A 25,635-nucleotide genomic window follows, 5' to 3' on the forward strand; every position below is an offset into this window, starting at 1 on the left:
TGGTCTGCAGAGGTCGTATTATGGCCCATCTACCGGCCTGTGGGCTCTCCAGTGATCAAGACGGGGCCCCTGTTTCTAGCGTGCGTGAACTTGGCCGTGGTCGCGGCAACAAGTTTTGAGGAGGCCCAGAGTGGGGTTCTCCGGAGACCATCAAAGCGACTGGATTGGGCGCGTGCCGTCTGAACTGTTTCGTTGCTGGAGACTAACAGACACACTCTCAGCCTTGCAACCCCGATTGGGCATTGTCTGGACCAGGCCAAGGGGTAAATGACGCTCCCGAACGGCAAAGCCAACCCGTCCAGGCCAGAATCTCACCCACAGCGGAGACCGACGAGGGCCCCGCCCTCGCCCATTTCCATGGCCTACTTACCTGGCCCGCCGCGGGCCCATATCACGACCTCAGATCGGTATAATATGGCAGCCCGAAGATCCGGGCCACGTGCCAAGTTGAAGAACACTTGACGCGAGCAACGCACGGACGGCTTTGTCTTTTTCGTCGTGAAGCCAGCGGCGCTGCTGGACAGTCCGAGATTCCGTAGTCCAGCTCGCAAGTTAGTCAAAGCACAATTTAGCTTTTTGTTTAGGCTCATTTCCACTCTCTTTTTCGTCTCATTCCAATTCTAAGAACCGAGAGTCGAAATGGGCTGGCTGTAAATAAAGTATAGTATCCATGGTGGTAGCAGAGAACAAAAGACGAGCGTAAGACAGACGAGATCATTGGGCCCGCTAGATCTTGCCTTGAATAGGCACTGCTTGCTACCTGTGTCGCCCGCTGCAAACCCGCAGCGTCCAAGGGCTTAGACGGCAAGGTACCTATAGAAGGTAGAGTAGGTGACGCATGACGACAGGCCAAGAACCCCCCCCCCCCCATCTAGAGAAAGGGAAAAAAGTCCCCGAGACCCCAAGACCCTAGAATTCACGGCAAGTTGGTGGTACGAAATAATGTAGGTCGCCCACCACTTACTTCCACAACGGATGTTGTCATGTCAAGGTGCAACGAAATGAAGTGAACAAAAGTGAATGAAAAGAGGAAAACTTTCTAAGACCACATATCTTTCGATACAATCTACTGCTAGCACACCTGTGAGTATTATAAAGCCTCACCTAACCCGTGAGCCGAGAGGCGAGGGAGGTATGGGAGGCAGGTGACCTTGCTTTCCCCACGCGATCATCACAATGGATGATGATGATGATGATGATGCTATTTTGTTCCTCTCTTTCTTGTTTTCTTCCGTTGTCACTCCGTGGATTGCTGACTCCGACGTTGAATGTCCGCCACAGTCCTGCCGCTTCTTGGCTGACCTACTGTATGGTGGCCCTGACGACGATGGCGGTAGGAAATTCCCAGCAGGGACTGCATTTAGGTACGGCTAATCTAGTTGTATATAAATCCCCAAAGAATGGCGCCATGCCCGAGATAATCAGAGATCGTAAACAATCTCTTTTCAAGGCGGCTACCAAACTTTGGCAGCGAAATCTGAGATAAGCGCGGGAAGAGAGGAGAGAATTCCAGTGCGCGCTCGTTGCTGGTACATACCTTGCCTTAGCCTTGGAGCCAAAGTGCTGACCTGGAAAAGTTAGGTTGGCACACCTGAGTATATGACGAAAATCTAGGCCTTATTACTCACACCGTCACTCTGCAGTTGTTGGTCATCTTGGAGTCTAGTACCGTAGGTAAGGTAACCTGCTAGATGGTTCTGGAGCATGGAAAATCGGGGCATCTCCTTCAACCCTATACAAGGAATAGAACGGCATCAAGTACTACTCCGGAGCAACAGAAGACGAAAGAAACCCACGCGGCTTTGTCGGGCCCAGTTCCGTCCCTGCCGTGCACACTGTGATTATGGCAACCAACAATGTTTATATTCGTCATGAAAACAACGGCACCTCGCCTTCCATACGTCTCTTGAGCCACTCAATACTCCAGGAATAAATGTCGTAGCCAATTAGCTGCTAGGTGAGTTCCCGACCAACAATGGGAAGTCCGTTGGACGGAACAAAACGAAGCGTTAAGAGCTAACTTGAACCTAACCTAAGAGGGGCACGGGGGTTGTCGGGATACCCTTGCTCCCTGGTCCTGCCTGATTAGGAATCCAAACATGCCCACCAGCCTATCGCCGTCCTCAGAGCGTTTTGCCCCTGCCGTCCACTTGGGAGGGGAGGAGGGTTTGCCTGAACACGCCTGAACGCGCAAATTCTCGATTTGCGCTTTCGTTGGTTCGTTCCACGCAAACCCTCGGCAGCCGCTCCCCTCTTTTTTATACATTGGCCAATGTTCTTTTTGTTCTTTAAAAGTCGCTACACTTCCACGTTTGGTCGCCGTTGGCCAAAAGCAATTATACCCGGCGCTCCTTCCGTGCTTGTCTTATTTTTATTTCTCTGTTATTTTTTTTCGTAGCGTACTGCCTCTCTTTCCATCCCGTCTCCGATTCCCCCGCTTAGAACGAGTCTGCTATTGATTCATTCGTCAAGCCTATGTATTTAAATGAAGCGAACCAAACAACACCCGGATGGGCCCATCGATCGTAGAAACAGATTAAGCATTCCTGTTCTATTCTGGGAGACAATCGTCGATGAACCAAGCTTCCCAAATGGCAAGCTAGCCAGGAAGGGCCTTGTTAATTAGTCTATACTCAGTCGATCTTTAGGAAAGTGTATAGGGCGGTGCGAGAGCCGACTGCGGGGGAGGGAGCTCCTGCTCCTTGGCCTCTCGGGAGTTTAGAGCTTTCCCTAGTGCTAGGGTCCAGGGGGTCCCTGCCCTGCCCTGGAGCATGCTCTTCCCCAAGCGACAGGGGCGCAGGGTGGCCTGTTCGCAAAAGCTTGGCCATTTCCCGACATCCCGACAGCGCACCGCCCAACAACCACTCGCTCGCTCACCTTTCACCCACTTAACGAAAAAGTCGGACTTTTAGTCCCCCATCCCAAGTTGATTCCCTCCGCGCGGGAAGCTTATCAAGCTTATCTGAAGATGGCGACTGCTGATCGTGGCCTTCTATCTTGGCTTGTCTCTGCCACCCGAGATGCCCACCCTTTTCTATCTTTTTTTCTGTTTACGCGACTTGCAAGCGTGAATATCCGTCCACTGGCGGACCGTCGTTTTGCCGTCTCTCTGCTGGGGCCCAGAAGACGGGCACCTAGATAGAGAATTTGCTGAGGTATCTATGGAGCCATTGCCTTCTCCATCTGTCCCGCCCCGAGCAGAGGCGCAATGGCAATGCACGTCGCAGTGCGACCTCGGGCCTGTCCGCATGCCCCCCGCCTCGCTTAGCCATCTTCTCTCGCCGCCCCCTCCCCGCACACAACATATTTTCGTCTTTCGGGTGCAAGACGGCGGCTTGATCCTCTCGGAGTCTAGGGAAAGAGAATCTTATCAATTACCAGGTCTAGAATAGGTCGGCTTCTTTCTCGCGGTCCCTAAGATTAGCGCCATCATGATTCCCGCTTCTCGTCTCCTCCCTTTTCATCTCTCGACTCTCAATTCCCTCTCCTCCACAATGCAGATGTAGACTAAATATATCTTCATTTATCTTTTTATCAGTTTCAGTTATCAGCGCGGACATAAGCTGACAACGGAACGGCTATTAGAGGCCTGGCAATGTACCTCGACTATCTAACCGTCTGACATTGTGAGAAATGCGGCAATGTCTTGGGTGGAGACTCTACAAGTCTGCCAGCCAGCAACTAGAGCCCCAGTCGAGCCGGTTCGGCCTCGTCAAACATGACAAATAACCAGCCTTGGCAGCCAGAGAGTAGTATCATGTTGCCGCTGTACGCTGTTGCAAACAGAGCCGCTGGGACTGTCTGCCTATGCGGCTGCAGACAGGCGGCGAGGGGCGTCATCGTCATCTCACTCTTGCCGGTCCAATGGATTGCAACATGCGACTTGCTGAGTCTGGTATTACAAGAGAATGCAACGACACAGCTGCCTCGCCCACCTAGTCAACCGATGCGACCGAGGCAGAGTGCAGAGCCAAGAATTTACACTCAACTCTAACTTCTAGGTGAATAGCTCTCCAAGTAAGATTGCAGCACCCTTACATTCCCAAATTCGGCCTAGGCGTACTCGGCTCGGAGCTAGGTCGTCGAATGTGAAGCCATCAGAGAGGCCATCAAAGGCCAGAACATTCATTCCGACCCGATCATGAGCTGGCCCGCTGACAGTCTTCGGAAGTCTGCCGCTAGATACAATACGAGGCTGGCCCTTTGCACTGCTTGGTGCGTCAACAAATACGTGTACGCCACCCGCATTTTGACTTGGGGCGTCTTGTGGATCCGCGCGGCAGCCAGCAGTTTTGCATACATGCATTTCGCGCTTTGCGTCAGGTGCCAAGCGACGATAGCGGTAGGTGTTTCTGGTCAGCCGCACCGGCGCGTTGGTCTCTGCTTTGGGATGGGTTACTTGATGCTCTCCCAGAATGTACCCCCCAGGGCCGGTATTCAACTGGAACCCACGCTCGAGAAGAACACACTAGCCGACAACCCGAGACGGGAACAGGTACCTATCAGAGGGCAACAAAGCTGAAATCTTGAACCAGAGCGCTCTGCAGTCGGGTCTCCGGTCTTGGCCTCTCCCGGACGGACCGACAAGACGGCTCCAGATCCACCAATCCGTACGTCTTACCCCACACCTAGCCTAACCAGCTTGCACAGATATCAACTACTCCGACGCGCACAATGCTGCCTTTATCTTGGCTCCCCCAGGATCCCGGTGGCCCAGCCAGTTGCTGCTTTCCTACGCTAGTGGCGCTCTCGAGGCAGAGCAGACAGATTTCTCGGGACCGAAAGAGATTCTTCTGTAGCCAGTCAAGATGTCTTCCATTCTTGGGAGCGGACCCTCCCCAACCCCATTGCTTAGCCCACCACCTCCCGGAGCGTTCTGGCTTCCGTTGTGCGCCGGCCTCTGCACGGTGAGGTGGCCGAAGCCGGATATCGTGTCTCTGCCCTCCTTCGGACTTCTTTTGCCGTACGGCTCAGGACTTGGTGCTCCGAGGCAGCCACACCCCCGCGCTTGTATCAACTTAGTAAAGACTTCGGGGCTTGTTACCACGAGACGTTCGGCGTGCTCGGGATTAACTCAGAGTGCCGGCAAAATACTGTCACGTCTCTGTTGATGCCACCAGCTCATTGCAATGGGTTCGGATATGTTGAATAGTGATCAAGTACCTACGTTTTCAGCATCCAAAACTGGCCACGTAGTGCGGAGCATCGCCATGTTTCCAACTTACATACAAGTATGGTAAACACCATTGGCCAATGTGCGCCGATCTTTACTGGGCACGGCCTCACGGTATGCAAGTCTACACCGACCCCAACCCTTGGTGGTCTGACCATGAGCAGACAGGGCTTCCAGGCTTCTACGCTCCTGTTTCCAAGATAATGTGACAGACCACCCCCCACAGCTCGGAGATGCAACCGAGAAACGCATGTCCAACGGGTACTAAGGAAATTAAGTATCCGATTCGTTCAATCCACAGGGGGAATCACGTTCTTTTGGGACTAGAAGAAGCGATCATTGTCGAGGCAACGGGGGCTGCTGGGAGGCGCCGATACGGCCTGTGAGATACGGAATCGGCGGAACAAGCCGCGGACGGCGGACGCCTCGGGATCGGCTGTGGGCACCCCGCCTGGTGATGGAACACTGGTGGGTGGTATTAGCCCGCGAAATCTTCTAATTGCTACCGCCCGTTCAAGACCTTTCTAGAAATGCGTCCAATCCCGGCTACGCACGAGGCCACTGTATAGACACGACGACTGAAAGAACGGATCCGCGCCATGGGCAGGCAGCATTCGCGAGGTGATGAATACTACAGCGGCTGGGCGAACACTCGTTGACAGCTGAGTTCGATGACGACATCCATGGAATGCAAGACGCTCAGCCGAGTCATTCCCGGGCCTGGGCATTTCGACTGGCAGTGCAGAGAACAGAGAACAGAGAAAGGAAGGTGTGCATGTAAAGGGGCAATAATGGAAAACGGTTTAATCCTTCCCCCACTAGTCGGACTGCCGTGGGGTGATTTTTAAAGCCGTGTTGCAGAGCAATGCTTGCTTGTCACGCCACCTCGCGAGCCTGCAGTCTGTGGGGGGTATCGCCTCTGCCACTGGGAGAGTGTATTAGGTAAGTCGGTTGCTCACTGAAGCTTTTCAGAAACATTTGGTTTCCAAATATTTTTTCCACGAGCCAGAGACGGTTCTCAAGACCCTGTCGTGCTACCTAGACCCTTAGCACAACCATTGGTCCCCCTTTCCATGCGCGTCCGGTTGTGTTCTTGGTTTTGGTTGTCTGGAACCGAGTTCCTGACCAAAACACGATCATGCTTGGTTGGTTCGTCTGTCCAGTCTGGATCGAGAAAACAACAACCCTCTGTGCATCAACTGGCAGATCACAACCGAATTCGGTCCACAGGCGACTTGTTGCTCTCGAAACATGCCGATCTACCGCCTCTGCGCGCAGCAATACACATCCGAACTGGCCGTCCCTGATCTTTGTTCTTCAGCTCTAATGTGCGACTGGAATCAGGTTTTTGACATGTGGTTTGGTGTGTATGTAACGTTTCCAACGAAAAATCGTGACTGACTTCACTACCCCATCACGGCCGCCGCTCAAAGACTCAAAACCGGTCTTCATACTGCCAACGAAGAGATCAGATGATGCACACTCCATTGGTAGTTCCCTTTGGACGGTTTGACCTGGCGTGGGGGCGAAGCCACTGGGGAAACGTGCCTGGAGAAGTTTCATTCCTACTTCCCCGAACCGCCGCACACACCCACACGGCATAAGAACCTAATCGATCCTGTTCAAGATTGACTTTCAGGGTAAGATCTGCGATCCGGATAGCTCGATCGCCCCGGAAGATTGCCTGTTTGAGCCTCAACGGGCAGATAAAGCAATATATGCTTTAGTACGGCAAATGCCGCGAGTGTGCTGCGTGCTTGGTAGGTCCATGTCACGACTTGCATAAGTAGTCAGGCCGGCATCTCTCAGTGACGCACGTCTGCGGCGGAGACAGAGGCGGCAGCTAAGGGCTTACCAGAAACTAAGTGCTCGTCCAGTGCGGTCGTTGTAGCGGACTTCACTTGGCCAAGCTGCTGCCTTGCGGAGAATACCTACCAACCTACGCACAAAGGAGGTGCGCTATCGGGGGTCCGTTTTGTCATGACTTTGTCATCCACGCCGGAGAGCGCAGCTGCCGGCTGCCTCTTGTCATGGAGCCGTCCTTCAATGTAATAGCAAAAAGATAGGTTGAGAATACCTGAGATAACTATCTTGGTAGTGCCGGCATACGTGACCGATGTTGCGGCTCATTTAAGCGTCGACGAACATCTGTCAAGATAAAGTAGATAACCTCCGAGATTGGGGCTTTAATCTAGAATCTTCTGATCGACGGCTAGTAGTGCTAATCCTGGGTCCATCACCCGCTGCTGACAACGTCTTACTTACACAAACGACTGAAGAGATAAGTCTGGGGCTACTTTTGTTCGTGCACAACCAGGTTGCTGCAGTGGCACAAGGGAAGGGGGCGTCTCTGGAAGTATCAAGACTCTTTGAACATATGCACAAGCTAGGCTTCGTCTCAGGAGTCCTTTTCCGTTTTGGTGATAACAAGAATCCCTGGTAAGAAGAAAGAAGAGTTGATGGAAAGCAGGTGGTGACCCACTCCCCTTGCCGCTGACCGGGGAGAAGATTCACACAGGCAGTAAAGAGAGCGACCACCTGTTGTTGACTGAGCATTTATCTTCGACAGGAAGAGGGGGAGGGAGTGGAGAGGGGATATGCTGTGAAATAAACGTAACCACCTGCCTACTTTCAGGGAAGATGACAGCTTCAGAAGAAGAAAAAGAAAAGAAAACACAGAGAAACAGTGAATTTGTCGGCCATCTGCCTCGGCATACGCATACTCGCTGCATGTTTTCTTTTTCCTTTCTTTTCTTTTCTGGCTTGGCCTGGCTTGCTGAAATGCTCGCAGTTAAAGCTTTGCTGCTGCTGTCTCTGGAAATGTATTGTACATGTATGTACATGCATACATGCGACATGGCATGTCGGTGATGACAGACAATAGGGCTGTTATGTCTACGCTTTATCTTTTTCGCTGTTTTTATTTTGTAGACGATATAGGGGCTTCGATTTTGCTCTGTTCTGCTGTAGTCTGAACTCATACAGAGAATGGTCTAGACTAGGTTGAAGGATATGTGAATGGCGCGGCCACCTCTTTTTCTCTCTCTCTGTCTTTCCCTACGTGGCCTCGCCTGTGCTGTGAACATAGGCAAGGCCCCACTACTCTTAAACCCCGTAAAGCAAAATAGGTTGCCAGTTAGAGAGAGAGAAAAAGAGGCGCAAATATCCCTTATGTTCTATTGTTGCTGTTATTGTTCGTCCTCCAGTCAATGCTACTACTAGAGATATCTCAAGTAACAACCTCTAGCTTGACAAGTCTGAAGACCAGCAGAATTTGTAGCTCGTCGTAGTCACATCAAAACCTACTGCCTTTTTGTCTTGCAAAGCCACATACCGCTGTAACAATCAAGAAATAAACGCGTTCTCACTGAGCAAACATATGATGATACTCTTGGGAGGCAAACGAGGAGAGATAATCTCTACTAGATACTCTAAATCCGTGGCCCCTGACTGCTAGCAAACTAAACTCGTGATTGTTTACTGTGGCACGGGAGGCTTGACGACCCGGTGTCCATACCGGAGTAGTTCGGCTTGGCTCAGCTTTCAAGGCCAGAGTTGCGTGTGGTCACCCGAGATACGATGCCAGTTTCACAACAGCGGCCCGGCCGACCGTGTGTTTTCAGTTTTCAGTCCAGCCAGAGAGAGCCATGGAAAGGGGCTAAAGGAAAGGACGACTAATTGGCCTTCCATTCATCCGTTATCCCTACCCCAACCCCTTGTCTCCTCTCCTCTCCTCTGTCTCCGCCTCATCACAACAACTACCATGCACGCACGCCTATCCCAATGAAGAATGTGGTAGTCGTGAGAATTTGCTCGCGGGTACAATTCCAAAGTTCCCGTAAACACGGGCACAAGGCGATCCGAGCTTTCGTTCGTACATCTCAAAGGAAAGGCTTGTTGGGTCTTAATTTAGGTGTTTCTCGCCAAGACTTCCTAGCAGCTCATAAACTTATTAACTGGTAAATTAACAGAGCTGAGTAGATACTAGGGAGAAGCACTATCCACCCGTAGACGGCCGGCTAAGAAGCACCCCGCATCCAACGACCGTATGCATGGAATTTTGATATTGCGCCTAGGATTGCTAGGCTGTCATGATAGCGTAGGAAAGCTTGGTCTGCCCCAGGCGTGTCTCGAGAGGGAGATTACAGGCACGCTGGATCCTTGAACCCGGCAGCACCAGCATCGTCATGCTACATGGAGTAAAGACCTACATACAGTACATGCCTTGCGTCGAGCACGTACATGACACCCCCATTATAGCTGCTGGTACAGAAGGCAACCAGGCCATCGGAAGAAAAAAAGCTTGGCGGAGGGTTGCTGCCCGCACATGCCGCTCGATGCGACGTCGTCCGCGACGGACCAAACTAGGACCAATCAGCTAGTTGTTCTGTTGGTTTCAGGCATCTAGAGTTTCCAATCTCGAAATCATGATAGCGAACTCTTGACCGGGTGAGGGGCCCGTCTGCCTGCAGTTCCCAAATCGGTATAACTACTGTTTCCAGCAGTTTGACGACGCCGTTCACGGCGGCAGAGGAGACGGGCCAGGGGCTGGATTTGGACAACAATACCGTCCCTGTAGGCAGGGTTGATTGGGATTCGGCATTGACTGAGCAGATGGCTCGATCCACGACGCCCCGGAAAGGGGTAAGCCGGCTTACCCGTCTAGAGTCTCTTAGTTGAAGCAACCGGGAGATGTCATCTCACGTGTTTATAGTCCATCTTTGATTTGCTTCTGCACGGCGTCTGCACGGCTTCTGCACGGCTAACGGCTCGCTGCCCCTGGATTGACTTGCTAGAGACAACGGAGATCGGGTGGCTGTGGCGATTAGAGAGCAGCTGTCGACAGCATGATGGACGGCAGGAAACAGGATAGCAGGATGGGGCGAAATGGTTGTGACAGAAGGGGGGGCATGTCGGCATTTGCAAGTGGCAAGAGAAGGGCATACAGAGTCGAAGGAAGACGAGAGAATATGCAAATTTCACTCCCAAAGCGACCTGACATCGTGAATACCACTGCCGGCGTCGAGGCAACACGAGCATGCTCTCCATGGTCAGTAGAGCAAATAAAACAAGCCAGGGCAGCATCTCAGGGAGACAACGCGCGTCCCCACGGATGTCCGGCATCTTGACTCGTCGTCAAGCCAAGCCAAGCTGGCTAGGATAAGGGACAAGGGGTTAGAGACCCTGGACGACTCGTGCCGTCACGTGGGCATCCCTCCAACTCGACGTGGTGTATTATTCCCTGGCAATGGAACTCAAGGTAGATGCGGTTCCTGAGGCCGCCATGACAGCCGAGCCAGCAGTGCCACTTTGAGAAGAGCCCTGCCTATCCCGATACCCATCTGACGCCTGTGTGGCTGACGTTGTTGCGAGGTCTTTTTTTTAAGTTGTCAAGACCAAGTAAAAGATAGGTAAACCCAAGAAAAAATGAAACATGAAAGGAAAAAAACATTAGAAACGCCAGCAGTCAGATCTTGGAGCGATAATTGACCCGTATGTGTGTGTCGGCTCCTGGTCCAAGTGTTGCGCGTGGTCCGCATAGTAGTTCTTGGTTTTGATGGTGTTTTGCGGAAGATAGGTATGTGCTAGGTACCAATCTGCAGCCTTGTTGACGTGTTGTCGCCTTCCATTTGTCCAACCCCTCCGCCCAGACAAGCGCGATCGCTGGAACGATGCGGAGAAGCCCTGCTGTATGCTAATCCTAACATGGCTAGGGGCTCTCCTTTCCTTGTCTCTGCCGCCAATCGTCGGACTGGAAAGAGCTACTAGCTCACGCCACGCCGCCGCATCTTGCAACGTCGGGCAACATCTAAACGCCGACTCAACAAAACATCTCAGTGACAACCACGAGCACTCGTCATCATGAGATAAAAATGGTCGCAAACCACGTCCGAATTCGAAGCCGGCCACACAGTACTCGAGCCACGGCACACACTCGTATTGTGGCCGCATCGCATCCATATGCAATACGCAGTTGATGCAATAAGTACCGTCTAGATTGCCTCGCTATGCACAAATGCACGCGCGGAGCGGCCAGATATCAAGCAGCCCGTGCGCAGGCGGATGCTTGTTTCCGTCTCCCTCAAGCCGGAACCTGGGACTTGGAGGTAAGTAGGCGGGCACCTCCATGGCCAACCGCTCCTTCCCGACACTTTGTGCTACAGAATCGCGTCATTGCCTACCTTCCTAGCTTGGATGGTAGCTGGGGTAGGGTGATAAACGAGCCGGTTCGCCTAGGATGCCTCTTTCCATCGCTACACGAGTTCGATAAGCAATTTGCTCTCGTTGACCTCATAGTGGCCCACCGCTCGCCAGCAGCCTCTCCCACAGCCTGGTTCGAGGGAAGGGGCGAGGGGGGGTAGGAGCGAGAGCGAGAGCTGAGTTTAGCCTGTGCACCCATCTCACATATACCCATCGTCCACGCTTGTAGCGGCACCAAAACAAATTCCCGGGCGCAGGATGGCCTGCCCTGGGCCCCAGAAATCGGCCGACTCGTCCATGTCGTGACACGCACGCCGCGCTGCGCTGCATCTAGTGTCTGGGCAGCACTGGGTTTAGGTGTGGGCAGCCATCCCGCTGGAAACCCAACTCTCTCTCTCTCTCTCTCTCTCTCTCGTACGGGAGCACACTTTCTGCACCGTTCCCGACATTCCGGTCTTGCATGCACGACGAGCGAGCAGCACCCTTGCGGGCTGCCTGCAAAGCCTTGGATAGCGGCAGCACAGAATGCGCATGCGCACATCCCAAATACGAGGGGCGAGGTGGCGGCCATGCGGCAAATGCCGCATAGTCCATCGGGACCACGGCCTGACAGGTGCCTCTATGGTCTTCAATTCATCCCGTTTCCAGCCAGATCGAAGTCTGCGAAAGTACGAGCTGCCTGTCTACCTGCCCCCCTATAGGCCGTCAACCAGTGTCAGCGGAGTTAGGCTGTTGTCCCAAAGCCTTCGTGTTTCTTTCCTACACCTTCGGCCCTGTCTCTTTCTCTGGCGCGTGATGGCGAGTATCTTCTGTACTGCTGAGCTCTATTCCGCGCCGTTTCGCTCCTTGCCATGCCCTGCTGCCCCAAAATGATTGGGAGCAGAAAATTCCCGATTAGTGTCGGTCTCGAACCTAAGCCGATAACCAAACCGTTACCGCCTACCGCTTCCCGCCTCCACTAGGTCAAGGAAAGTTTCTCTTTCATCCATTCGCGAACTCGGCATGATTCATTGGTGTCATTGCTACAGATTTACGCCAGGGATAGCACGGCCTGTGATTCCGTCTTGATTACACGCTTAAAGGTCACAGTCGTGTGCTCCGCCCTGTGCCGCATTCCCCTGTTCCCTGTTTGAGGGCTGCTTGCCCGGTACTGGTGTATGAGATGATGGCGCCGCTGATAAGAGGCCAAGTATGGCTGCTAAGGCCCCTCTCAGAGTCATGGGATATGGGCTTTTTGGTCTTGTCGAACTAGCCCAGTGGTTAAATGGGAGGGGGCCCTCGTGGAGCGTAGAGCGGGAGCAAATAGAGTGTTAAGCTGAGACACTTGTACATGTGCTGAGGCATCACATCAGTACCTAGGCGAGAGGCGAGAGGCGAGAGGAGAGTGGCCTCCCCCACCCCCGTTTTAATATGTCTGGCTAATATGCGCCAGCGGCACTGAGATTGAGCCTCCCCTTGCACCATGCCGCAACGGGGAGGCTCCCGACCAGGTTTTGGGGGCCGAAAGAGCACCAGAGCACACTCTGCGAGCCTGCCTTCCCGCGTCTAAGACAGGCACAGACAAGCGTAGCGTAGGAAATCTTCCGACGACACTCTGCCCCGCGCCCAGCGAGACGAGCTGGAACCCGCTTGATTGGCCGCTGGGACGGCGGCCGGTAAAGCTTGGCGCTGCAGTTGCAGCTCTAAAATAGCGACTGCGTTACACCCACCCCCACCCGCCCCCTGTGTACACGTGTAGACACATCCGACGGGACATGGGTCTGCCAAGACGACGCTTGAACTTCGCGTTCGCATCCGCCGGATCGACGTGTGGAGAAGCCGACTCTATTCTAACATGACATAGATCCATGGTTTCTTTTGGCTCTCTGTCGACTCCAACCGTCCTGCCCTGCCCTGGCCTATCTTATCCTGTTCTGGTGTAATTGCGCTTGCGTGTGCGATTGCGTGTGTGTCTTTACATATCAATCTTTCTCTTTCTACCTGGGCGAGATGGATCGGGGACATGCCTAAAAACCGAGGGCAAATATACGGAGCGTGATGGCTGCGAGACGAGGGCGCAACTGCCGCTGGCCCGCTGGCCCACCAATCCCATGCCGCCGTTCCGTTCCATGCCATCACATCAAACCGAGAAAGCAACAGTAGAAAGGCAATAACATACATATCTTACATATCACCAGACAAGGTATTGGAGCACCCCCTCGGAATAGCCAGAATAGATTATCACCAAGCAGTGCTGCGAGACGACCATGGTTGCTGAGTCAAATTCGTCTTATTTGACAAAATAGCTTGGCGGTGATGGTGATTGTGATGGTGATAGCAATGATGGTAATGATAATGACACAAGTGCGAAGCAGTCCGAGCTGAAGTGAGGTCGAGACCGTTGAGGTTGAGGTTGAGGCCAAATTTGTCTGTCAAGATCAGTGTAGTGTGTCGTAATAGACCTACTTATACACATACACACACACATGTTCTCCCGTATTCACCGACCCAAGTTTACAGGGGTGTGGCTATGGAGGGTGAAGGAAGAGAAGAGACGAAAAGAAGAAAGGAGGGGGTGGGGGTAGAAGGAGCAGGTGGAGCGGGCACGCACGCGCGCGGGAGGGCTTGCATTCGCATGTCCACGTTACTGACACACACAAGACCCGGGAGTTGGTTGGCCCTGGGTCTGGGTCTGGTCTGGGGAAGAAGGGGGAGGAGGGCGGTACAAGGCAAGCCAGCGGCGCAGAAAGAAGGGGGATGTAAGTAGAAGAGAAATGGAAGAGGAAGGGGAACACAAGCCACCCATCCATATATACATGCATTCAGGTTTACATGTACCGTAGTGTACGGTTGGCGGTGTTTGTTTGCTTGTTGCCCTGGATATCGATAATCAACAGACAGCCCCCAACACAAAAAAAGGACAACCTGCCTCGAGCTAGGTGTGAAGTGAGGTAAATATGTGTGTAATGTTTTGTCTTAGACACTAAGAATACTTGATAATGATACGGATAATGATAATGATACTGAGGTAATCATCATGAATGAGTAAATAATACATCTAGCCGCCGCCGCGGCCGCCTCCTTTCCATGCCATCCGGGCCGCCACCTCCCCTTTAAATTAAATAGACAATAAGTCGGATCCTTCCTGGTAGAGGAAATGAAGGGGGGAAATAAACATGCTGCTCCGAGCAAAGAATGAATAGTGACTGGGTCCCTAAGAAATCTTTTGGTTCAAAGGCGGCCCGGTCTCGTCTCTACAATCGGCAAAATGAAAAGAAACCAGGAAATATACCCAGGTAAACGCCGTCATGCCATTGCCTCGGTGCTTGGCCGGTCGTGTGGTCTTGAGCGACCGTCTCATTCCATCCATAACGCCATCTAGACAGATAGGCGATATGGCCTTCTGCTAATATGTGTCCAATCCAACAAGAAACAAGGAAATTATTTTGTGTTCCAGGCCTTCATGATGGCGGCGCCCCCATGGTGTTGACGCTCCAGTTGTTCCTCAAAGTCATCAGCTTGCGCTTAATGCCGTCTCCCACGCGCGAGCTGAAGCCAGCCTCAATGTTCTTGGCGGCATACACCAAGACGTCGCCCGGCTTGTCCAGGCTGACCGTTGAGCCGTCGAGCTGCGTGAGAACGGCCTCGCCGTCCCCGCTCCAGAGATATGAAATTACAGCCGGGTCCTCGGGCGTGACCTGGTCGATGGCAACCGGCTTTGTGCTTCCCGTCCCGGGGTTCTCGCGCTTGTCGGTCTGGAAGTTGGGATCGAGCCTGGAAATGCTGTCCGCCCAGAGTATCAGAGTCGCGCGGTACATGGCCGCTGACCACCAGCTGGGCCGGCGGTTGTTGTGCATGAGCCTCAAGAGGCGGAAAACCTGGCCGCAGTGGAAGATGGCCTCCTCGCGCTGCGAGATGCAGCGTCTGTACCGGAGCGAGAGCTCCCAGTACGAGCCATCAAAGCCCTCGCGGCGAGCCAGACGCTCGACCTCGGGGAAGTTGGTGACGGCGTTCAGAGATATGAGATGGTACAGAACAAGGTTGCAGCGCGTGATGGGACAATTCGGGTTGGCCTTGTAGTACGTCATAGTAAGCTCGTACCACTTCTGTAGCAACGCTTGCACTTCCTCTAGCCGCAGCATGGTCGAAGACTTTGTCACTGTCCTCGCGCCGTTGAGCCGTGAAAAGGGAACATCCGAGAAACAGGAGAGTATCTGGCGGAGGTGGCAGAGAAGCGACTGCAGCGGGTGCAAAATCAGCCTGAGCTGCTGTGGTGAGAGATTGCCTTGCCTCCTTGGGAGACTGTCATGGAGAAAGTCCTGGAACAGGTCATACAAGGAGGGTGTAAGGGATGGCGCGGTGAGAAGCTGGGGATTTACATTCGCAGTGCAGCCGTAGACGGACTGGATGCCGGCCAGCCACTGCTCGGCGTTTGATGCCATCCAGAGTACTTCGGGCCCCGGAAGAGGGCACCGAAGCTCGGTGATAGCAAACAAAGGCGCCGCATCATGGAAAAGACTGAGTTCCTGATCCAGCATGACATAATTATAAACGAGCCTGAAATTTTTATGTTAGCACGCCGCGCAGAAATGGGTCGGAACAAGGGAAAGCACACCTGTTTTGGCTTTCGCGTTGTAACCACGAGCGCCACTGAAGTTCAGTGCTAGTCGAACTGTTAAAGGCCGGAATCATGGACTGCTGGGGCTCCAGCATGCCAGCATGTTTCAGCATCTAAGAAGAGGAGCCTGTTAGTCACATTATCAAGCGAATTGTCACCATGTTTCCTCAACTCACCGACATGTACATTCCCCGCTGACCCATAGCTATGTCCATCAGCCACTTGTCGCCGCTCCAAGCGCCAAGCACGATAAACAGAAGCGCACACCGCAAGGCGATGGGATCTGCCGAGAGCTCAACGTCTTTTTCAACAATATCGAACAGCGAGATTCGACATGTTTCTGTCAGGCCGGCCGAGAGATATCTCGCCTCAGCCATGGGCATGGCCGCCGCGCCCTGGGCAATCATGAGCAGAACGAGTAGAGTTGACGCCTGGTTGTTCTGCAACATTTCATTGGGGTCGACGCAGCCAGCCATGACCAGAGGGTAGTAAACCGACAAGCTTCGCACGTAGCTCCGCAAAAAGTACTCGAGGATGCGTGACGGGGGCAGCACAATGAAGTTAAAGTCGCCAGGGCTGGCATAGCCCGCCTTGGGATAGCCGTTGATGCCGCCCCGGTGAATCTCGAGCGCCTTGTGCAGGAAGCTCTGCGTGATGGCCAGCATCTTGTCACGTGTGCGTGATGTCAGCGGCACCACCGAGGCCAAATCAGAAGCGTCCCAGTCCGTCTGGTCTAGGTACTTTTCCAGCGAGCTCCACGTGCCCTCTTCCTTCGACTTCTGCTCCAAACACTCGAGGTGCACAATGGCCGTCCGCGGGCACGTCCCTGTGTACATGGGCGGGTTACATCGCGCCAGGTTCCACGCCCCTTCGGCCACAATCACTACCTCAAAGTCGGGAATGGGACTGTCGGTGGGCACCGTGATGGTTAGCTCGGCCGACTTCATCCCGTTGTCGAAATCGCTCGAAGACATGATGCTGGTGCCGCGCGTGTGTATTGAGCCCCGCGACGACGATGCTGTCATTGGCTCCGATCCCGACATGTCGCTGAGCTCAGTGAAGGCCGGCATTGACATGTCCGTCCTCGTCAACGGCATTGTGGACGGGTACATTTCGAGATCCATCGAGTACTCGGGCCAGACCAGGAGGTCCTGGTAAGACGACTCTGGGCCTACGAACTCGTTGCCGATCTGGATGAATTCGTCTAGGCTTTCTATGCGTGTGTGTGGCGATGGAAACTCCGTCGGGCTGACGTGCGAGTGCGGTGGCGAGCTCCTCTTTGGTGAGCCTTCCGAAGGGGCGTGGCTGTCTACTTTGATGACAGCCTCGACCACTGTTGGCGACTTTCCGGCCTCCACCTTTGTCGAGGCCTGGTCTATTTCCATAAAAGAAGGGTTGACCGTTTGAGGCTGCTGCATCTGCTGTGGCGATTGAACAAGCGGCGGCCCCGGGGACGCTGCGCTTGCCTGCGCAGCACGTATCGCGGCCTTGGACGAGCGTCGTGCAAACCGGGCAGCACAAGGCAGGTTCTTCTCCGCACATCTCGAACACGGTACTCTCTTGTCGCAGCCCGTCTTCGCGTTGGCGCAGTTTTGGCAAGCAATGGGTGTCCTGCCTGCGATGGTCGGCACGCCGCCTGGAAGCGGCTCCATCGGGTCTCTTGCCTCATGGAATGTCGAGTGGTGTCTTTGCAGCAGGTCTCTGTTGGTTGGGCGTGTTAGCGCAGTCAGTCGAGAGGGACTTGTAGACAGCGGCTACTTGCCTTCGTGCAAAGGACAGTTGGCAGGCACTGCAGCGGTGAGGTTTGACATTGGTATCTTGGACCGATATTTAGTAAGTTTCACACAATACTTCATGCTTGTCCGTCCATCCTTCCGTCTGGTGCACTCACGACTGGGCAGATGTCTCTCAAGGTGCTCCTTGCGGGTGAAGCTCTTCCCGCAGTACGCACAAAACACCATTATGGCGGCGATATATGACTTGTTCTCGTCGATCTAGGTGGCTGGGAAGGTTCCTAGACCTAAAAAGGACTAGTCGACTCTTCGTGACTAGTCGATATCGAAATAACTGTACGGGCTGCTGTGGGCAGCGCTGCGTTTAAGCAGTGACCGGAGAGATGCCAGGTCGGTAGTGTCAAGGAGTGACAAGGCAGTGATTGCCTCTTGTCTCGTTGCTGCTAATCAACAAGACGACGACGATGGCGTAAGGATGGTGGACGGCCAGGAACGGGCTAGCAGCGAGGGTGGGAAGAAGGTGTGTGGGGGAAGGGGGGGGAGGGTATGTAGAAGAAAAAGGGAGGACGCAATGCAAAAAGAGAAAAAGGAAAAGAGAAGGAGGCCCAAGCCGATCAACGGGATTGAAGGGAATAGTAATTAAGCGTCTGCAGGAGACATGGAACTCGCAGCGAACAAGATTCTTCCGACACGAGGGTTAGAGTGCTGGAAGACCGGGCCTTTTCAATATCGGAAATATTGATAGACACAGCTTTCCCAGGCAAGGCTCACCGTTCAGGCCGAGGCGGTGCTGCCGCAACTGAGTGAGCTCAAAGAGGGTCCATCCACGAAGCAGCATGCATCGTGGGTGAGCAGGGACAAGGGTATGAGAGGTCTATATGTGTGTGTGTGTGCACAATAGATGGCGAGAAAGCAGCCAGGCCGTAAGGAGGAGGAATAATGGGTACGTAGGTAAAGGCAAGGTAGGTTGCTCTGTTAGTTCAAGGGTGGGCATTGTGGGCACGTATCTAAGACATGGAGAAAAGCAAAATCGACCGCGACCTGGTTGTTGACAGTGTTCAGCCGCCGTGTAAAAAGGTACCAGGGTCGAAAGGTACACGAGGACCGCACCCAGTTTCTCATGCCTCCCCTCCACTCCCCCCCACCAGCTAAAGTAGCCTTAGCAGTGCACACACATACATACATAGTATAGTATGGCGGCGTGGGAGTGAGCATCGAGGGCAGCACGCCAAGCACGCGAGGCACGGAAAGCTGGCCCTTGGGCCCGATGGAGCCCGGGTGTGCAAGGGAAGCGAGATAGGGTTTGGAGAGCGTGTTAGCCCGACTCGCCGCCGTCCTCGCACGCATCAGGCCTACAAGAGCAGCGGAGCAACCATGTGACTCGATCCAACAAACTCTAACTGCCCTAGCTGCGAGGACAGTTGGGCGAGACTCTGGCTAATCTCTCAAGGCGCATAAGGAAACAAGGTGAAGGCGGACGCACGCAGGCGTTGTAGACCTACCTTAGTCTTGAAGCAGGCCTTGGCCGCCTGGCTCTCTCCAGCTCTCCCTCTCGCCTCCCATGCCGGCCATGGTGGGAGAGGTGGGCATGCGATGATTATTTGCTTAATCCTAGACGAGGGAAAATCAGCAAACAACCAAAGCACAGCAGAGCAGAGCCAGATGTTGCAGCGAGGCCATGTCATGCCAGAGCCAGCAAGGCCAAGAAGGCAGCACCACCATCACCGCCTCAAAACATGAGACCTGCCAGCATGGCAGCACAGCGGAGCAGCAGTAGCAACAGCAGCAGCAACAATGGCAATGGCAACAGCGGCACGCGGCACGCGGCGATCTCATGTGAACAGTACGGTAAATAGATGCAACGGCAGGCCAGGCTAGGCCAACCAAATCCTGTCCCTAAAAGGATAGCAACAGCAAGCAGCTCCTCGAACATGCCAGACCAGAGGGGGGTAGTAGGGGAGGGGCTCAGCGGTCCCAGCATGGCTGGCTGGCTGGGCAGCCAGAGGAAAGGATAGGGAGAGGGAGGGGGAGAGGGAGAGGGAGAAAGAGAAAGCATGGACACCCTAAATGAGGAACGGAGCCGGGATTAGATTGTGCACAACGGGTTTCAAGGACGGGCGGCGACGAATGCGGATCGGATCTATACGATCTCGAGCTAACGCGGCCTTAGTCCCCAATAGTAATAGTGATAAGAATAACGAAATAAGAAGCGCCGCGCCTGCGGCAATGGCAAGGTACGCCATTGCCATACCTGACCCTTAGCTCGCCCTTTTTGTGGCGACGGCGTGGCATGGCCTAGCCAGGGAGGAAGAGCAGCAGCAGGGCAGCTTCTGGATTCGTGACAGACACACTCCCACGCTGTGCCGTCCCCGTACACACACAACAACGGCTTCCTTTGTTGGGCAAGGTAGTGTCGAGCAGGGTAGTTAGGTCAGGTAGCTGCCGAAGGTAGGGTAGCAGGATAACCCGTAGGTACGGTAGATACCAGACGCGGGAATGTAGGGCAGGTAGGTAGCTAAGCTAAGCCAAGGGTAGCAAGGTGGAGTTCGGTTGTTAGCCTGGGCAACATGGAAGAGCAGATGAGGCCAGCGGCCTAGGCAAGCCCCCCAGCGGGAGCGGAAACGTCGTCTCGGGTCTGTGTCGTGTGTGCAACGAGGGTCTAGGCGGGGAAATCGGGTTTGTTTCGCTGCTGCTAGTCGTGGTACGTTTGTCTAGAACCCTGGACTACCTACCTCACCTCGCCTTGCCTTGGCAATCGCAGTCCAAGTTCCGTCTCTTGGGTCGTCCATTTGTGAATCCGAACCCTCTTCGCCCGGGCCACAAGAGGTTAGTAGTGGTGGTCCAGGTCAGGTACGTAGTAGGTAATTAAGGTGGAAGACACCGAGATTGAAACAAGGGAGGGCGCACAAGTAAGAAAGGCAAGGCCAAGTCAGTAACTGAGGCGGGCCACGAGCCGTGACCAACAATAACAATGGAAAGTGAACTTGAAGCCGCACACCCCGCCATCATTGAAAGATGTCTTTCCTCCCTGGGAAGGGGCACTAGTGGTGGTGGGCGGCTGGCTGGCTGCGGGCGGGCGGTAGGCTCCTTCCTTCCAGACACCGCAATGGGAATATTCCCAATTGACCCTCTCTCGGCATCTTTCTTCCCTCGACGCCAGGGCAAAGACCCGACGGTGGCAGCGGCGGCGAGCGGAAGCACTGTGACAGAAAAGACTGGATGGGGAAAGGGGGGGAGGGTTGCCCAATTTGCCAGGCTGCCAACCGTGACCGCTTGCCGTCGTCGAAAAGCGCGAGAGTGGGGACTAAGTATATGCAAGGTTCGGTGTTGTATCAAAGAAAAAGGTTGTCGATCAACCCAGATGATCGGCTTTGCTACGGCCACGCCTCCCCCCCTTGTTGCTGCTGCAAGGCCCGCCAAAACAATGGGCCTGCAGGTGCGGGCAGCGGCCGTTATGGGCGACGGCAGGCGCCACCTCTCCCCCTCCCCTCCACTCTCCCCCCACCCTCCTTTTTTCTCTTTTCTCACAAAACCCGTCGAGTGCCACCGTTCGATGATCGATAATTGAATCTATATTATCTAACCGTCTAGGTATTATGCCCCGACTGGGAAACTCGCCCTTCACAACCGCGTACCAACTGGGGCATAGGTGCCGCGGCGGCGCGCCTGCTTTGGAAACCCCAAACGCGGGACATCCACCGCATCAATCCTTTTCGTACGTGTATAACGTGTGCTATACATATTCCGCACATGAATGCCTTACCTTACTTCCACGTTTCCCATCGCCCGGAGAGACGGGAATCTGTAGGTGGCGGCGGCCTGGCTGGGAGGATAGGTCATGCAATCTGCTTTTCTTTCCCCCCAGGCAATGATGATGTATGGATCCCGTCCGCCCAACCCGTTGGCTATACGATATGATGTGCTTTTGCTCTGTAGGTTGTGGCTCTCCTAGATTGTTGCCGCACTTACGTACCGTAACCATCGGTTTTAGGTGGAAGGTACCTTGAGGTAACATGGGGAAGGGAACTTTTGGGGCGGCTGCCGGCCCCGGCCCGCACCCCAACCCAACCCAAACCTCGCCTCGACGTATGATTTACTCCCGAGGGAGGGAACAGCAGCCCATTCAGGCGTGGCGTGGCGTGGTGGACTGGAATAGACAAGGGGAAACCGACATCTCAGGTCGTCCAGAGATTTTGGAGAGGAAGAGAGAGAGAGAGAGAGAGAGTCTGTATGTAGCACTCGGCTCCTGCGCTGGGACGCTCTGCGGGTACGGATATGCTTAGACTAAGTAGGTAGGTGGTAAGGCTATCCGTAGGTGCCGGTGCGGTGCCGGTGACGGCAGAAAAAAAACATGCGCACTTCGCTGAGACGACGAACAAAAACATACCTACCTACCTAATCATCAGCAACATGCGGGAATCAGCTTCTGATGAGTCATTTTACTAATACACAAGCTCTTATCCCCAAGCACCGTGACAGGCGAGAGGTGATTATTAAGAGCAATGGCAATGGCTGTCCCAAAAACCGTCGAATGCAGGGTCCATGGGTCCATGGGTCCATGGGCAGGCAAAGCTTACGGAAATGGAACCAGATAAGAGATGGAGTAGCACTCTGTAGTAACCGTAGCCGCAATCCAAACAATGAACACGATTCATTGAAGCTCAAGCTGCTTGAGACGCTTGGCGAGTCATGGAATGAATGGCTCGGCGGGCAAGCAAAAGCAAAAGCTTTGGGAACTTTGGAACTTTGGGAGCTTTCCATTGGATTGATTGGCAAACGAAAAAACAGCCGTAGCTCCCGTCCCTATTTTAGACCCGAAAGTAAGGTAAAGGAAGAAAAGGCGGCTGAGATGCGGAGCCCAAGACGGGAGCTTTTTTCTCACAACTTCTACTACAAGGAATTCCCTACCGCCACCAACCTTTAGTGTACGTAGAGAGGCCAGGGAACAGGGGACCATTAGCGCGGCCTTGCCCGTGCTAGGCAACCGTTTATTCGAGGTTCGCCTATTCTGTCAGCTACCTACCTTGTGGTCGAGGGCATGGGGGATTGGGGATTGGGGATGGGGGATTGGGGATTGGGGGGTGTGGGCATGTCGCAACGGCATATCGCCGTGTGGAGGGTGTGTTGACCATTAATTCGTCACTTTACACTTCCCAATCGTGATGCTACGTCCAATCGCCAGTGTCCAATGACAACGGTCCAACCTACCTCAAAAGGTTAGATGTTGCAAGGCGTGAGGGCAAAACACGGCATTGGATTGGCATCGCAAGCTGGGGCCGTGCAAGGCCCGCTTGGGACCTCGTCCCCGCTGGTGCGGAAATATGTTCAAGCCATGAATCATCAGCTTCAATAAGTGTATATATTGCGATTGCGACTAAAAATAAGCTCGCTCGCCAATATCCCGCCTCGCTGCTGCTCGACTCGACTCGACTCGACTCCAGCTTCCGACTTCCGGCACGGCTGGTCTTCAAACAAAGCCTTGATAGGCTGATTAGCGTGAAATGCCCAGAAACGGTTGCATCCCCTCCCCTCCGCTCCCCTCCCCGGAACCATCCGCGAGTATCTCGGTTCATGAATGATATTTCGAGGTGGAAAAGGTGGCGGGCGGGGAGGAGACACGAGGGGAATCTTCTCATCACTGGCGCCAGCCAGTCTCGAGAGTTGGCGGTAGGCGTGCGTGTGGAGGTGCCGAGATGGATGCCCTCCTTCGGCTTGGGGGCCATCAAGACCGGTTGGAAGCAAGCCCAAGCCACGAACACTGAGCACCGAGCCAATTGGGAGGTGGAGCGGGCTTGGGATACTTCCGGAAATGGACTCAACAGACCCAGCCCCGAGCCCACTGCGGTGTACAACAGCTGCTAGTAGCTATTATGTATGCTCTTCGGCGACCACGTCAACCGCCGCGAGTGCCGAGCCTGTCGTGACTCGTCCGGCCTGGCCAATCCAAGGTCGCCAGATCAATAGAACAGAGAGGACGATTCGAAACACCCGAGGCAGGCTCGTATGTTTACCGTAAAGATCAGCTGTTGACAATCTTCAGGTAAAGAAAACCTCGACGCACGCATGTAATAGGCCGTGTGAGGACCGCCGAGCTGCGGAGTTAAGAGAGGCCCACGGAACGCGATTTGGACGGACGCGCAAGGCATGCTCCGCTGGCCGGCAGCCCGAACCCAGCTTGTGCTTCCCACGTATTCGGGCACCGACCTCTCACCGCCAGCGGTTCCGAGCTCAAGGGTTAGGGTTTCTTTTCTTTTCATGTCTTCCATATCGGGAAGATAACTAAGCTCCTCGGCGACCTATAACACGCGCAGGCATTTCTAACAGGTGAAGTCCATCCGGATCGTTCGGCGTCTAGAAGGTCCTCAGCGAACGGTGTGTCTAGGTCCGGGTTTACACTAGCTATCCATCCACACAAGGCTCCGCCCTACGGATACGGGGGACATACCGGCCCAAGCTGCCCGTACGAGGTCAGCCACAGTACAAGAGATACAAGTGCGTTATGTTGTGTAAATGCCCCCATCATGTCTATCTTAGACCATCTGAGACAGTTGAGAGCGGTCTGAGTCTTGGGATCGATTTGTGTTCCAGTGGTTGTCGCCTTGGCACAGCTCATGTCTCAGAGCATTTGAATGTCATTTCAGGTCTCAGAGCGGGGCGGCTGTCGTTTTTATTAGATCTCATGCGAACCGTAATGCAACGTTCTGTTGAGTCCAGCTGCGGTTGACTGTTCTGTATCCGTACATGCATACGGTGTAGGTTACTCGGGGTGCGGCATTGGCGGCGCTCGTTGCTTTCGGCTTCGGAAGCTGTGTGCAACGGGTCCCGCTTCTGACGCTGTACTTCGTACACCGATCTACTACCTTCCCCTTACCTTGGGTTGGGAGGTGAAGCTTGCGGGCATGACGCCCCAATACCTACTCGATGCATTCCAACTGAACTTGGAGTTCAATTATGCCGTGGCTGACTTCACCTTTGCTGCTGTGGAAGGCAATACTAGTACTACCTAGGTAGGAATGTAAGGTAGTCGCCTCTATGGATGTTGTCCTTGTGCTTGCCCTCTGATCATGAGGCTCTGGACCGTTGCTCTGGGCGTTTCTCGTCGTTTGAGTTAACCAGATCAGGTTAGGTAGAAAGGAAATTCGTCGTATCAAATGATGTGCAGGAACCTGGGAAGGAACGATGAAGTACAATTTGACGTAGGGATATTAGGTAAGAGCTGAACACGCCATTGCCACTGCGTCCACATCAGGGAGCCGTAGATCTTGCTCTTGCCCTTGACTGCACATCGCAATTCCCTAAGTCTGTGCTACTAGCCAGCCACGACGCGCAGCCTCCATCCTTGGGTGGGCAACTTTCCAGAATCGATCGAAGACTGTTTCAAAATAAAGAAAGGAAGCCGCCATATAATTCGGAGGCAACCGTGCCACATCTTGACCCATTCAGCCTACTTCTATTTACGTATACGGTACTACGCAGCTCAGCCCAGCCGACTCGTGGATGCTAGCTACCTACTCCTTAAATTTTTCTTTTATTTTTTATTTTTTTTATTTAAATTTTGCCTTTTGTTTCGTCTCCTGGCGCTACTCAGTGATGATCAGCCAAATTCACAGTGGCTTTACTTCGACGCTTGAACGACGGTGGCTATGGTATTATGGTCTTGATTATACCGAGCACCAGGCTACCGGCCATCGCCAACCAAGGAAGCCACTCAAGCAGCTGCTTGGCCGTTCATATTTGGCTCAGTAGGCTGATGGTTATACAAGTCCATAGTTGGACATCCGCAGTACCAACGTCCGTCTCACACGAACTTTTGCATGGGCACGCTCGTGTATTTCTCTCACCAAAAGTAGATCATGTCTCACGTATGCTGTGTCGCAACAAGCTCAAGTCCCGCGGGGGCGAGGATGGAACTACTAGCACGGGAGTGGTTG

General features: G+C 53.8%; 3 protein-coding genes across 3 annotated transcripts; all 3 read right to left on the reverse strand.

The window, feature by feature from the left end:
• Positions 1 to 9,711: 9,711 nt before the first annotated feature.
• Positions 9,712 to 10,460, reverse strand: B0T26DRAFT_181587 (uncharacterized protein). Its single transcript, XM_060433618.1, has one exon. The coding sequence runs from the start codon at positions 10,295 to 10,297 to the stop codon at positions 9,869 to 9,871; it is 429 nt and encodes a 142-aa protein (XP_060301526.1). The 5' UTR covers positions 10,298 to 10,460; the 3' UTR covers positions 9,712 to 9,868.
• A 782-nt stretch (positions 10,461 to 11,242) lies between these two features.
• On the reverse strand, positions 11,243 to 12,289 carry B0T26DRAFT_181609 (uncharacterized protein). Its single transcript, XM_060433619.1, has one exon. It carries the CDS (start codon positions 11,943 to 11,945, stop codon positions 11,352 to 11,354), a length of 594 nt encoding a protein of 197 aa, XP_060301527.1. The 5' UTR covers positions 11,946 to 12,289; the 3' UTR covers positions 11,243 to 11,351.
• A 2,525-nt stretch (positions 12,290 to 14,814) lies between these two features.
• Positions 14,815 to 17,623, reverse strand: B0T26DRAFT_673165 (uncharacterized protein; the record flags this gene model as incomplete). The annotated part of the gene is made up of 3 exons (XM_060439563.1): positions 14,815 to 15,910; positions 15,969 to 16,084; positions 16,148 to 17,623. 3 exons carry the CDS (start codon positions 17,621 to 17,623, stop codon positions 14,815 to 14,817), a joined length of 2,688 nt encoding a protein of 895 aa, XP_060301528.1.
• Between the last annotated feature and the right edge of the window lie 8,012 nt (positions 17,624 to 25,635).

This window comes from Lasiosphaeria miniovina (genome assembly GCF_030549165.1).
Source record: "Lasiosphaeria miniovina strain SMH2392-1A chromosome Unknown B0T26scaffold_2, whole genome shotgun sequence".
Taxonomy (NCBI): Eukaryota; Fungi; Ascomycota; class Sordariomycetes; order Sordariales; family Lasiosphaeriaceae; genus Lasiosphaeria; species Lasiosphaeria miniovina.

What these genes read in the sequence shown, in the direction of transcription:
- B0T26DRAFT_181587 (XM_060433618.1), bottom strand. Translation starts at nt 10,297, where the DNA reads ATGCCGGACATCCGTGGGGACGCGCGTTGTCTCCCTGAGATGCTGCCC.
- B0T26DRAFT_181609 (XM_060433619.1), bottom strand. Translation starts at nt 11,945, where the DNA reads ATGGCCGCCACCTCGCCCCTCGTATTTGGGATGTGCGCATGCGCATTC.